The sequence below is a fragment of the Guillardia theta genome (genome assembly GCF_000315625.1).
Source record: "Guillardia theta CCMP2712 unplaced genomic scaffold GUITHscaffold_63, whole genome shotgun sequence".
NCBI classification, from domain to species: domain Eukaryota; class Cryptophyceae; order Pyrenomonadales; family Geminigeraceae; genus Guillardia; species Guillardia theta.
Genome location: NW_005434611.1, coordinates 444825 through 459012, shown reverse-complemented (window position 1 = coordinate 459012; position 14188 = coordinate 444825). Strand labels below are relative to the sequence as shown.

Here is a 14188-nt window from a genome sequence, read left to right as displayed (position 1 = left end):
CCATTGACCCAACTCTCCTCTCCCTCCTGGACCTCGTATCTATGCTGAAATCTTGCATCTGCTGTCTCCACTGAACTGTCTGCACTGCTCTGCTCTGCTCTGCTCTGCTCTGCTCTGCTCTGCTCTGCTCTGCTCTGCTCTGCTCTGCTCTGCTCCCTCCCCTCTCTCTGCTCTACCTGTAGCTGTCCTCGAGGTACAGTCGCTCCGTCATGCTGGATCCCATCATGAATCTGTTCGGGTCACTGACCGCCGGGCCGCCGCCCGCCGGTGCCGTTCAAGTCAGCCGGGGCTAGTGACCTCGGTCAGTGACCGGCGGGCCCGAGCCCGGGCCCGGCGTGGCCCATCGGACGGTGGGCCCCGGCGGCCGCGCGTCTCGCCGACTGGGCGGAGTCGGTCACTGCGATAGTACGCCGCCGGGGCCCGGCTCCACAGCGGCCCGCCGGGCTGTGTTCGGGGGCCGACACTGAGTTCCGCACTGCGGCATGATCAGGCGGCAGGCTGACCGTGACGGACACTCAGAAGCCTGTCCCGGGCGGGTCCGGCCCCTCGTCCCCACTGCTGACCAGGCTTTGCTGACGGCGCTTCTCTTCTCGAAGCTTCTCGTTGGAACAAGGGTTCTGCTGCAGTACTGACTGTGAGCACTGGTAGTTAATCTTTCCGTACTTCAAGTCTCGTGCTGGTAATATTTCCTGTACATATAATTTAATTGGTACAAATTTGTTTTGGTACGCCTTCATTAATTGGCTTTATCAACTGTACCACGATGTTCCTCAAAAACATATTAATTGAAATTCAAATGTTAGCGGTACTGTATAAAACATCAGATTCTATTTTACGACATGTGTAAATTATTTTTATTTGAAAAGCTACCCCACCCGTACAGAATACTCCACATGTAGGAGCACCCTACCCTACCCGTCATTATCCTCATCCAAGAACCCCTCCCCCCCCCCTTCCCCTCCTCCCTGGGTCACTGACCCCCATTCTTCACATTCAGCCCACTCACTCAAATCACCACCCCACCCTACCTTTATAGCTCACTACCACTGGCTTTTTCTCGGTGGGTCATGTATTGTACCCCCTCTGGAAGGCTCTCACAATCCGTATCTTAGATAGGGTGGGGTACTGAGGACACCTCATAATTTCGTCCTCAAGGGGGGTGGGGAGTTGATAGGTGGTAGGGAGACAAGGGTACTGGAGTGGGGATGTGGGTGATGAGAGGTAGGAAGCAGTGAAGGAGGGTGGGGGTGCTTGATAAAGGGGGGTAGGGTACTGATTCAATCGAAGGGGGTAGCTCGTGTCACAGATAGTATCTATGGGATGACAACTGAACACGGGTAGGGTTCACCCTACCATTCTGTGGGGTCATGAACGAATTTCACTAGGAGGGTGGGGTAGTCATTGTGGGGCCTAGGTGGAAACGGTAGGGTACATTGGGAAACCCAACCATGTCCTTTCTGCACCACCCCACCCTATCAAACTACACCACTACCCCATGCTACCCCATCTGTCCCACCTAGCCGACTCATACCACCCCACCCCTCAATGTGATCGAAAGTCTTGAACTCTCATCGACCACCCCCCACCTCAACCTGAGATCTCAAAGTATCATCATACCCCACCCCCTTCCACCAGTCTCAAATTCCTACCCCTACCCCCACAGTTCAAGTCGATCCACCCACTAATGGAACTGTGATAACCTACCCTTTCTTAGCATGACCATCAAACTTGACTACCCCCTTGTTGAACTCGTTCAACCGGGTAGTAATCGTAATCTATACCACCCTACCTAGTTTTCTACACGCGGATCAAGCAACAAGTAGAGAACCACCCTCTTTCTTTTCTCTACCCTACCCCCTGTAAGCCTCACACCCACCCCTCCAAAATTTGACGAGTACCCACCGACGGGCCTTCGTTCGCTACTACCCCCACCCCCCGAATCTCCGCGTCACACCACCGAAGCAATGGCGCTGAAGCGAATCAACAAGGTAGCGCGATGCGCATGAGCGTGTTTCTCGTTCACAGGCTCCTCCTCCATCCACACGATCGAGTACTTTCATTGTCCTTCATTGAGTTGACTCTCCGCTTTCACATCTGCTTTCTTCCTGTGCTCTTTTACCCCTGTTGAGCATTCGACACCCTTGTTCTTGTGTTTGTCCTTGTCCGTTACAGCTTGGGCTTTGATTCTTTCTCTGGCTTCAGTCAGCTCCGTGTCTCATGAACATGATCTATCTCCATTTGCTTGTTTCTGAAAGGATGAAATTTGGAGCTAACAATGTACCCACACTGCTCTCTTTCGCGTAATCCAAAGTCTTAGTGTTTTAAGAGCTTTCACCGTGTAAATGATGATGTTCTTATTGCGACATCCTTTCTTCACATGCTCTGTCTAAATTGCAGTTTATCATGCATTTCTTTTCGTTCATCCTCTCCTTACAGCATTGGTTATGAAAACGCTTTGATTCCACTGTTACTCTACTCTTACTTGTCACATTGGAGCTCCACACAAACCTCAATTGGTTATATTACATGGTTGAGTTGCTGAATCATTACATTTGCTGTGTCTCCTAGCTTGAGTGTGCAAGGTCATGGATGGGCCTGATGCTTGTTCTCCCTTTGGCTTTCTCAGCCTAAAATCGTTTTTTCTGCTTCATTTTGCGGCTAGCTTTTACTCTCACCCTCGCAACCCCTCTTTTTTGTCGTCAGCTGGGCGCTTGTTACGATTTTGTCTACCTTTCTTGCTTTTTCTACTGCACCGATTTGCCAGCCTTGAAAATCATGATCCTTTTACAACATTTGCGTAAATCATGTTTGGTGTTATACCTGTCGCAATGACTGAATGTGGAATCAGTGGGAACCTGCTTTTTATGATGAGAGAGTTCAATTGTTTCTATACCTCACAGTCTTGCACACTGTTTCTTCGTCTCAATCTTCATCAGTCTTTCGCTGTTTTCCCCTTCTGTGAGATTGTTCTGATGTCTTCACACCATGTCTTTGCCATCTTCACTTGAGGAGCATTCATAAAGTGTGGCTGAAGAATGTGTAATGAGCGCGAATATTTGTAAGAACTTGTTCCATGCACAGCATCTTGTTCAAGTTTTGAAAGCGTTCTTTCAATCACAATTCGAGATGACATTTCACTATTTGAAATTCCTTCCTTTTGCTTGAGTTTTGCAGGATTGCACTCATGATTTCATATCTGATCTTGCGGCAGGAATTGGCGGATTTGCAGAAAGATCCCCCATCCAACTGCAGCGCAGGACCTGTAGGAGACGATTTGTTTCAATGGCAGGCTACCATTATGGGGCCTTCAGATAGCCCATATGCTGGTGGAGTATACTTTTTGAACATTCATTTCCCTGCAGATTATCCCTTCAAGGTTGTTGCTTTTGCTCTTGGTGATTACGTGCTAATGCTTGTGTTCAGCCCCCTAAACTTCAATTCACAACGCGCATCTATCACCCCAACATAAACGCCAATGGGAGCATTTGTCTGGATATTTTGAAGGACCAGTGGAGCCCGGCGTTGACAATCTCGAAAGTTTTGCTATCGTTGTCTTCATTGCTGACTGACCCCAACCCTGGTAAGGGTAGTTGTGCCCTCTATCCTCTCCCCTGATCTTCCGCAGATGACCCCCTTGTACCCGAGATCGCGCAAATCTACAAGACTGACAGGGAAAAATATATCAACACAGCGAAGGAGTGGACCCGCAAGTACGCGATGTGAAAGAAGACGATGCCGATGGTTAGATACTAGACGAGTCGGATTTACAACAGAATTAAGAAAATTTTGTGAAAATCTTGTTTTTTTTTTGTCTTGAGTAATCGACGGTGTACTTTTGAATAATGATAGCAACTCTTTGGCTGTAATTTGACATCGACTTCATGAGCTATCCTCCTCCCATTCACTCTTCCCTCAGCTCTTCAAGTCCTCATCTCGTCCCCCTTGTCCGTCCGCCATCAATGGCGCTGGAATCAGTCCCCAGTATCTACAACCATCTCAAGATCAACGCGAGCTCCCTCTCCCTCTCCCTCTCCCTCTCCCCTGCCCTTCTTCATTTACCCTCTGGCGTCTACGGATTGGAAGTGAAGAAAGGATGACGCAGAGCCTCAGTAGGCGTGCAGCGAACCTCCGGGTCGAGAGTCAAGATCTTCTCTAGCAAGTCCTCCAGCAGCATGTACGTCTGCTCCGTCTCTGTCGAGTTCGGCTTCCTGATGACCTCACGCATGATCCTTGACTTGGTAACAATCTCGCGCTCTCCCGGCCAACACATCCTCCACCCTCCGTTGCTCCCTTTGCGGAACATGTTCTTGACCTTCGACTTGGAACCTGCCTGCTGCAGCATATGGTCTGGAGGGAACCCGAACATCTCGCAGATCTGTCAGAAGAAAAGTGAGGAGGAATCCAGTGCAACAGGGCTGGCACAGGGAACTGAGTGAGAAGGACGAGGAAGGAGGAGAGGTACAGGGGGGGAATGAGAGAGAGAAGGAAACAGCAGCGAACCTTTTGCATCTGCTCGTACTCGTTCTTCCCATTGAATAACGGGCTTCCAGTGTGCATCTCAACCATGATGCATCCTAATGACCACATGTCGATTGCATACGAGTAGGAGCGGCAGAGAAGAACTTCCGGAGACCTGTAGAATCGAGACTGGATGTACGTGAACGGTCTGTAACCCGAGGAGCAGCTTGATCCGAAGTCGATCACCTTGATCCTGTGCTCGTTCGCTTTGATGAGCATCACGTTCTCTGGCTTCAGGTCGCAGTGGATAACATCCACCTCCGGTGCCCGCAGAGCCTCCAGGTTGTGCAAGATGTTCCTCGCGAACTTCCGGACGAGAGACAAGGGGAAGCCCTTGAACTTGGACAACTTCAAAAGGTCGTAGAGAGACATCGGAAGCAGCTCGAAGACCAGGCACTGATGATTCCGAAAAATAAAAGTATCTAACATCCTAACAACATTTGCATATTCCACCCACTCTGTGCAAGGTAGGTATCTTCCCCCGTTGTATATCGACTCTGAGATTGGGATCGAGTCTGGCACAGGAACTCTTAGAAACTTCTTGAGCAGCTCGATCTCTGTCTTGGCTTGCTCGTGAAAATGCTTCTGGTTCTTGATGATCTTCAGTGCAACCCCCAAGTTTTCGATCAGGTCCAAGGCATATACAACTTGACCGAACGATCCCTTTCCCAAGATAGGAGTCTTTGACCCTTGCTTCACTGATATCTGATATCTCTCATTGATGATGTCTCCTGCACGAACGATGTAATCGCCAGCCTCATCGTCGAAGCCTTCATTGTAGATTCTTTTGCGCCCAAGGATTTTGCTCTGTCTTACGAAATACCTGCTGTTGATCCCCTTGTATGTAGGCAACAACTGGTAATGAAGCGCACGATGAAGGTTGGAAGGAAGGAAGCAAGGGAAGTCGGAAGCAAAAAGAAAAACAAGGTATCAGACACATCATGCTGAGAATCATTTTCTTACCTGTCGAGTAAGCTTCAACAGAGGTTTTGACTTCTTGCTTCCCCGCTCACCAACTTGACATTGTTGATGTCCATTCTGCTTCTTCATCTTGGTCACCTTAGAGAAGGCCGAAAATCCGGTCTTTGCATGCTGGACAGGACACAAAGGCTGGTTCGAAGAACAAACTTCGGAATATGTCGAGGGGATGTGAAGACTCTCTTGTTGACATACTGGCTGGGATTGAAGATGCGATTGGTGATCATGGAATCTGATCCCGGCTCCCACATTCATTGGAACATTCCACAAACCCCCGCTGTTGACATTCAAGTTCATATTCATGCTCAACGTGGCTGGTGGGAAAATCGGGAGGTTGCGTTGATTTGATGAGTTCCACACGGAGTCATTCTGATGCCAGACTTGCTTGAAGTTTCCTACATTGAGATTCTGGTTGAGGAAGGGAGGTTGCATCCCTACAAATGACTGCAGCAAAGCTCAGGGATCAACTCTACATGAAAAGGAGATCTTCAACCTGACTAGTGCTGCTCATTCCATTGCAAGCATTATTCACTCCTCCCATGCTCTGAAAGGCATCAGGTTCAGCGACATGTTGTAATGTTCCACACACAAATATCAAGATCCAGACCTGTGTGGCAGTTAAGGTATTCCCTGCTCCCTATGACAACATGTCAGCTGAACAAAAACAATCCTGACAAACTTCTTCACCTGATAAAGAGCATTGAAATTCAGATTTCTCTCATTCATCTGAAAATTCTGCGCGTTCCACCCCTACCAACTCAGCGCTCAATCGTCATGGTAAATAAGCGAAGGGATACGTACCGGCATAACGAGAGGATCTTGATGCTGCTGACTAGCCTGATATGCTGCCAATTGCGAAAGTATGTACATCTACACAACGCAAATTATTCTGTCTCAAGTCTGAAAAGAGGCGACACGATCTTACTTGTGACTGGATTGTTTGTTGGTTTACATTGTATCTGATACAAGCAGGTTTTAGTGAAATGTGATCATAACCTACTTCACAGCCCACCTGTTCAAGAGATCTACACTCACACCACCATTCTGACTGGTTAGGTGAGAGTCTTTGCCGTTGGTGAAATTCATTTGGAGGGGGAGTGAAGAAGTTTCGAAACCCTGCCATGACTGACATCATGAAAAGGAGATCAAGGTGCAAGAGGACCTGTTGAATCGGCGGAGCTGCAGATACTACACCCGCAGGAATGGAGTAAAGCTCGTCACTGCAGAGTATCAACTATCGAGTGCACAACCAGAGTGATTGTGACTGACATGATACTCTTTGACGAGCCTTTCTTCCTTGGCACCTTGATTGTTTGCCAAGGTACATCTCGGTTTGCCGGTGAAAAAGGAGATCTCTCCATGTTTGAGTCATGAGCGCTCATAGGAGCGTCTTGCTTTCGTTTTTCCCCGGATATTTCCATCTTCAGGTTATCCGGATCCTTCGCTATGTCTTATTGTTGGAAGAACCCAGTGTTTGCATCCTGCAGAGATGATGAGGAACAGAAGAGCATTGGAGGAAGACATCAAACATGATGCAAAAACTGCTACAATTTTCATGCATGCAAACATTCCTCAAGCATGCTGATTATACCTGCATTGATAAGAATCTACCAAAATCTCGGAAAAGCACAAAACAATCAGCTTTCCAAGCTCCAAGATCACTTGACCAGGAATCAACTGAATCTTTGAACCAATAAAAGATAAATGAGATGGCGGCCAAAGGAACTGGCGGCGAGGCGCTTCACTTGACCGGAAATAAAACAATGGTTCTGTATCTGGCTTTCTTGAATTTAAGCGAAGATCGAGTGTTTGAAGTTTGTTGTAGAAGAGGCTCAACGAGAGGTAGCAGTCTAATCAAGATGAGCACAAACGCAAGGGAACCAGAAGAGATAGATGGTTCGAAACAAAGTATGGAGGTAAAGCTCGACGAGGAGTAAGGTGAAGGGGGCAAGGAAATGATTCTGTAGGGGTGAGAGTCTCGGATGGGGAGGAAGAGAGGCGTCGGGCGTTCAGCTGTAAGGATAGTCCTTGGCTCCAAGGGGATGAGAGGAAGGGAGGGGAGGAGGAAGAGGCAGGGGACGAGGCATGTTGCCCTCCCACTCCTTCCCTGCAGCCATAGCAAGTCACACCACTAGGAGGTGGGGTCCTCCTTTCAGGGGTTGGGATACCAAAAGTATGGGTGGGTAGTGTACAATTTCTTGAGATACGAGATATGACGGGGTACAAAAGGGGGAAAGGAGGGGTGTATATTACAAAAGAGGGGTGGTCGTTGAGGGGGGTGGGGTTGATTGCAGAGAATACAGAACTGATAGTTTATAGCGGTAGGATAGTGGAGCCATATCCAGGGGTGGGGGTGATAAACGGAGGGGTCTTTCGAGTTGACTTGAAGGCAAACTTGGGGTCCTCCAAGGCGACGCTTTGGGAGGAAAGGTAGTGAAGTCTCGGAGGGGTGGGGTAAAGGTAGAGTGGGGTGGGGCTGTAGTAAGCCTAGGGGGTAGGGTCCTGATGAGCGTCGAAAGCTTGGATACAGACTTATCCTGAAGCAGGGGTACTAATAGGAGTGGGGGTTGGTATCACATAGGTAAGTACGGGTGATTTATCCATCATTTCATGGGGTTATGTGAAACAAAAGTGGGGTGGGGGTAGTGTAATCCCCTTTGCTACCCTTCCCCCAGTCCCCCTCACCGCATGCCCCCGTGACTACCCCCACCCACCCCAGGGCAAACTTGCACCACCCCACCCATCGTTGGCGGCAACAAGGCCCCCACCCCTTCCCAGGGTCGATGACATACCAGGACAGAGGTAGTAGTAATTTGATACCAGTTGCACCCTCGCCAGGTGGCATTGAAATCTTTGTTTGTACCCCACCCCCAAATCACCACCCTACCCCCCTTCATAAGCGAACCAATTCTCCTTTGTTGGTCGGATCCCCTCATCCCCCCTCAAACTTCGCACTTTCGCCCCACCCCCTGGCCGCCCACCCCTGACCTGGCTCGGCCCCACCCCTACCGCAAACGGTAAACGAGGCTTCGAAAAACCGGGGGCTACAAACCGGGCTCCCGGGGATTCCACGCCGGGTATGCGTCTCACCGTCACTGGCTGTCAGTGTGGTGATCGGGCCGGGCTGGGTCCGGCGGTTCGGGACCCGCCAGTCCGGGAGTCCCAGTTCCACTGGGCTCGGAACTTTCGAGGAGGCTTGACCCTGACACTGTCGCACTGGCCAAACGGCGAGAAGAGACAGCGAGAACCAAACCTAATGAACATGACAGTGAGGACGGTCCGATCCGATCCTCGATACTGAAAGTTTGCCACGACCGTACTCCGAGGCCCAGTGTGTCACAGTACTCAGGATCATGATCGTGCCGCAGTGCCATGCTCGAACGCAACCTCGGACGGTCCGATCCTCGATACGTGGCTCAATGTGTTACTATCGTGAATCTGAGATGCTCGAACGCAGCCGCTGTAACCTCATACTCTGCAGGCTGATTTCCAAGTTTTACTAACTATACACAATAACATTATAAGAAAGAAATGTAAATCATCACACGCGGTAACTAATTAATCAAAGACAGAGCCGATGCGCAGTTCCGAATAGCTCTTCTCAACATCCTTTGAATTGACCTCACCACCACCACGGAGAGAATCGATGCGAGGAGCCTCCATCTCGTTCTCATCGAACAAGGAGCCCATCCTCATCTCCCGGTATTCCTTCTCGAAGTCATCAGCTCCTCCTCCACGGAGTGAAAGGCTTCTCTTGAAGCCAGCCGGTGCGGGAGCAGGAAGCTCATCTTCGAATACAGAGCCAATTCTATACTGCGAGTACTGGTTCTCGTAAAACGAAGAAGTGTGGTGGGGAGCCGCCCCACCGCGCATTGATTCCACGCGTGGAGCTGAAAACATCTCGTTGTCCTCGAAGACATTGCCCATTCTCATGCTCTTGTATTCGCTCTCAAAGTCTTCAATCTCACCCATACCACCACGAATGGAGGCAACACGGGCAACGTGGTACATTTCTTCCTCATCGTAGGGGGTACCAATGCGCATTTCACGATAATCCTGCTCCATGTTCTTTGGCACTGGGAGAGAATGGATCTGATTCATATCGTATGCAGAAGCCTGCGCTGTGTATGCCGGCTGCACGCTCTGGTAGTTCAACGCAGTCACAGGCATGGCCAAGGCAAACAACACCGCCAGTGCAAAGATTTTCATTTCGTCGTTCGGTGATGGAATGGAATAAATTGAACAGGGTAGATTTCTCGAAACAGGAATATGAACAAAGACAAGGACAAGGCAAAAGAGACGGAGGGAGGGAGGGAAAGCCAAAGCAAAACAAGAAAGAGGAGACCAAGGACAGGTGGTGCGCGTGGATGCAAACGGGGTAAGAGTAGAGGGTGACGGAGGGGGGGAGAGGTCAGGGTGAATAAGGAGTTCTCAAAAACTTGGATTGTAGAGATAAAATAGTTTTACAACCTAAAAGTCTTCTGACACCCGTTACCAGGCCCAATGAAAATATCTCAGGAGCTTCAAAAAACATGGAAAAACATTTATATTACATATAAATTCTTTATATTGTCTTTTATATTCCATTTTGTAGCAGATTATAAAAGCAATTGTTTAAGATTCAGCAGGACTTACGTATTCAGGGGGTCGGCCAGGCGGTCGGATCCCGTAGTGTTTCCAATACCTAATGGCGTATTGGAGGGTGGGTGGTGCCGTCACCCCCTTGGACGTCGGTTTGCAATGAGACCAGTCAGTTAACCCCCCTGTATCCCAGTGGTAATGGATAGGTGGGGTAGTCTCATCACAGTTGCTAAATACCAGGGTGGGTATTTAGCTACCCAACTATTTTCCATGAGATCAGTGTCCAAGTTAATGGTGGGTACCGAAGAATGAATGAAATGGGTAGGGTGGTCGTGGGCTATGCCCCATCGATTTTTTTATCCCTCGTGTTGAAAGTTTGGCCTGGGACACATTGACATTCAAAGTTGTGAAAGTCTTGTACTACCCCACCATGCTTTTGTATCAATTGTGGTTAGATGATGACGGGTACTAAACATTGAAAACAACAAAACTTTAAGCACTTGCCACAATCGAGGTGTGCAGAGGAGTTTCCGTACCCGTCCCCAGATCGCAAACAATCAGGGGTGGGTGCTCGAGATCCTTTATGGCAAGTTACAACCCTCCGATTACTTAAATTTGTTTTATGAAGGTCAATCGTTGGGAACACAGTACCAAAGTCTCCATACAAAATTGGTTTAGTTTGTACCGCACACTTCAAAGTGATAGGGATCAGAAACAGTCTTTTGGGAATCAGAAAACTTAGGTACAGTCTATAAAACGCTTCCACGTTTTAAGATTTCAGAGACGGTACAAAGCTTTGTTGGAGAAAGTTATTGAAAAACTATATTTTTTAATATTCATTAAAAAACGTTTCCCTACTCTCTGTGAACCAATTCAGTAGCATTGAATAATACATATACGTTTCAAAACACTTGTAGGATGATCAGAATTTTATATGCAGGGGTATATGTGAGTTGGTTTGTGACGAAGTTATCAATAGCGTGTCCGATGGTAGGAAGGCGCTGCAATTGATCCAAAGCTTCAATGATAGCCCAATTTTCTTTAAGTTTACATATACAATCCTCAAGGATGTCTGCTTGGGCTTTGAGGGCCCCTACAACGCCAGCCAACCTGTAGCGGAATTATGAAAAACAAAGTTTTATATGTTTTGGTCCCAATTGGGGAAGAGGAGCACTGGCTGTAAGCGCAGACTCCTCCCAGTGGGTAGGGTTCAGTTTGACTCAAATAAGGGGGTCATTTCGAATCCGTACTACTTCATTTTAGGGGGGTAGGGGGTAGTATAGGAGGAATAACAGAGCTGCCCTCCAGGGACATTTTCGTTGGTCCCTGGGTGGTACCCTGAGAGAGAGAGCGACGAGCATGTGAAGATTGTGGGGAGTGGGGGAGGTGTGAACAGAATGTTTGAAGGGTATTGATTTTATCATAGTGTTATCACTTAGAAAGTATGCGTTTCTGTACACAAGGTAGAAAGAGGTATAAGATTGTTTGAGAAAGTGGGTGGTACAGACAGGCGGTAGGGTCATGATGATTTTGAGGGGGGTGGGGGGTCAACTGGGGGAAAACAGTGGCCAAAGGGGGTGATAGAAAAGCATCAGCACAGACAGCCGGGGTAGGGTGGAGGAATTTACAAAAGGTTTTAGGAACTGATATAGTCAAGTCAGGGTATCAAGCTTCAATCACGGGTCCAATCAAGTGTGTCAGAAAGAGGTAGGGGTTATGATTATTCCCCGTGTTTCTTCACTATAAAGCTCAAGTCAACCCCTGGCCTCCTGCAGGGGCTGTTCCCCAAGTTTACTACGAAGCCAGGATCTGAAATAAGTTACTTTCACATATGGTCCGCTTCTGTTCCCCCAGTTTGTTGTGTACCAGCCCCGGGTAACTCAGAAAGCTCAAAAGGGTTTACAAATATTTGTATGATTCTTGGTAATGAAATGTCAGTTCTATATTAGTTTTAGTTATCCTATGATACTGTCTCCAAACATGGGCAAAGGCAGCGGTAATGAATTAAATTACTTTTATTATTGTTCCTAAAGACTTTTTTTTAAAAAGTGTTTTATTGGTTGCGTTTTGTGATGCTGGTGTTGCTCCTGTTCTGCTAGCTAGCAGCACCCGGCAGTTCCCGGCAGTCTTCCTTTCAGTAAAGTAACTACCGTCCAGGCCCGGCCGGCCTGGAGTTTTACGATAAAAAGAAAGAAAGAAAGCACAAAAAAAACGAAGCGACTGTTGTGGGCGGTGCAAATGGCGGGTCAAGGTGAGGAGGAGACTGGTGGAGCGAGCTCGTCGAAGAATAGAGTCGGTTTGCCAACATAGGAAGAGGAAGGAGTGAGGAAGGTGAGATGAACAGAGGAGGGTATGACATAGATCAAGAGAAAGCGAGGAACCCTGAGGATGCTGTGTAAAGAGAGATTAGTAGACGGTAGGGCACCCGGCGTAGCAGGCAGTGGGGAGCTATACAGCCAGTAGTAGAGCGCAAGATCATTCACATCACACTGTGTCTGAGAGGTTGATGACAGGCAATATGAAACTTCTCTGCATCATCTTTGCTCTCCTCCTCGCCCTCGTGGACTCATTTTCAGGTTGCTACCCGGTTCAGAAAGTGTTGTTGGGCGTTTCACCATGTTGTCGCCTCCGCTCAATGCTCACGAGGACGTGTGCTGGCAAAGTCTCAACGAAGACCCCAAAGACAGCACCAAAATGCAGCACAGCTATCCCTGATGGCGCACGTTTGCCTTCCCCCTTCGCTGCTTCGCCTCCCCAACTTGCGTTAGTTCAAGAAGGGACCGGCGCTGCAGGTTGACATGAGTGTTAGGTTGGAGGAGGGCTCGTGGATCAAGCTGATCTGTGGAGCGAGCAATGAGGACATCCCTCAGATCAGAAACATCGTGAGCAATGGGAGAGGAGAAGGGCCCTAAGGCTGACGTTGTACCCTCAGGCCTTTGCGTACACTTTAGCAGGAGTCGACTGCATTGATTGTAAGTCTGGGGAAGGGAGGGGGAATGGAGAGGGAAGAGGGGAGGAGGAGGACAGAAGAGAAGAGGCGGTGGAGAAGACGATGTCGGACAGTCAGGAGGAGCTCTGGAACCAACACTTTGACAGGTGCAGCTGATCCTTCCATCGTCTCTGCCGTAGGGAACTTGTACCTCTCACGCTCATCCTCATCGACGCCCACAGGTGGACGAGGGGATCCGAGCTGCGCAAGAGTACTCCTCTGTGAGTCGAGGCGCTTCAGGCTGGCGAGAAATGGGCTGACGACGGAGCAGGCGCGCTCATGGCTGCAGCCGGCGCGCCCCTGGATCATGGTATCCATCAACGATGATGCGGACCCTCACTTCCGCAAGGCAGCCTTCGACCCCAGGTGAGGCCCAGCTCAGGGACCGGGGACGTGCTCCTGACGCCTTGGTCGGGCCCAGCTTGTGTCCAGCCGACTGCCCCCGCCCCTGCGAAGCGACATGCCCAGTCCTCGCCATCAGTCAAAGCGGCGTGGTGTGCGCCTGACCCTCGTCAGGGCCTCGTGCAGCTGACGGGAGGTGGCAGGACGAGAAGAAATGCTACGGGTGTGGGCGATGCCTCTCCTCCTGCCCTCTCCAGCTCATCCACGCCAACAACTACGTCAGGACCCCTCAAGTACTTCACCTCTCCACCCTCCGCCGCCCCTTCCCCTGCCCTCGTTCGATCTCATTCAGCACGCAGGAACTCATCGCCTCCCTGAGAGGCAGCCCGTACCCTCCTCTTCACCTCGCAGCCAGCTCCCTGACCTTCTGATCAGAGTAGATGCTATTGAGATCCACACGAGCGGCTCGACCCGCGACTCCTTCCGCGAGCTATGGCAGGGACGAAACGGAGAGAGCGGTGGGATCGAGGGATGGGCTAGCAGCTTGAAGCTTGTCTCCGTCAGCTTTCCTGATCAGGTGACTGTGGAAGGCTTACTAAGAGGCACCAGAGGCAGCGTCGGAAGGAGGAGAGGAGCGAGTGGAGCGAGAGGTTGGTGAGATCTGTAACGGATCGGCAGGGAGAAACTCTATTGGATTTCATGCTGTTCGTCTCTCATACGCTGAACCTGCCGGACAATGTCGAGATGGTTCTCCTCCTCCCCATCCTCCCCTCCCTCTCT

At 49.6% G+C, this 14188-nt stretch overlaps 4 protein-coding genes across 4 annotated transcripts in view; 2 read left to right on the top strand and 2 right to left on the bottom strand.

The window, feature by feature from the left end:
• Positions 1–1964: 1964 nt before the first annotated feature.
• Positions 1965–3723, top strand: GUITHDRAFT_75159 (hypothetical protein; the record flags this gene model as incomplete). Its single annotated transcript, XM_005827942.1, has 4 exons — positions 1965–1988; positions 3212–3376; positions 3424–3580; positions 3626–3723. The coding sequence occupies 4 exons, from the start codon at positions 1965–1967 to the stop codon at positions 3721–3723; spliced, it is 444 nt and encodes a 147-aa protein (XP_005827999.1).
• Positions 3724–4069: 346 nt separating this feature from the next.
• Positions 4070–5568, bottom strand: GUITHDRAFT_158270 (hypothetical protein; the record flags this gene model as incomplete). The annotated part of the gene is made up of 3 exons (XM_005827941.1): positions 4070–4375; positions 4501–5288; positions 5532–5568. The coding sequence occupies 3 exons, from the start codon at positions 5566–5568 to the stop codon at positions 4070–4072; spliced, it is 1131 nt and encodes a 376-aa protein (XP_005827998.1).
• Positions 5569–8978: 3410 nt separating this feature from the next.
• Positions 8979–9890, bottom strand: GUITHDRAFT_153981 (hypothetical protein). Its single transcript, XM_005827940.1, has one exon. It carries the CDS (start codon positions 9703–9705, stop codon positions 9055–9057), a length of 651 nt encoding a protein of 216 aa, XP_005827997.1. The 5' UTR covers positions 9706–9890; the 3' UTR covers positions 8979–9054.
• Positions 9891–12595: 2705 nt separating this feature from the next.
• Positions 12596–14188, top strand: part of GUITHDRAFT_142403 (hypothetical protein) — a gene marked incomplete at both ends in the record, with an annotated part of 2623 nt that continues 1030 nt past the window's right edge. Inside the window, 10 exons of the mRNA XM_005827939.1 lie at positions 12596–12664; positions 12870–12959; positions 13010–13049; positions 13174–13202; positions 13249–13287; positions 13338–13432; positions 13488–13560; positions 13612–13701; positions 13761–13985; positions 14087–14155. Of these exons, the coding sequence (XP_005827996.1) occupies positions 12596–12664; positions 12870–12959; positions 13010–13049; positions 13174–13202; positions 13249–13287; positions 13338–13432; positions 13488–13560; positions 13612–13701; positions 13761–13985; positions 14087–14155 (819 nt within the window). The remainder of the gene's footprint in view (positions 12665–12869; positions 12960–13009; positions 13050–13173; positions 13203–13248; positions 13288–13337; positions 13433–13487; positions 13561–13611; positions 13702–13760; positions 13986–14086; positions 14156–14188) is intronic.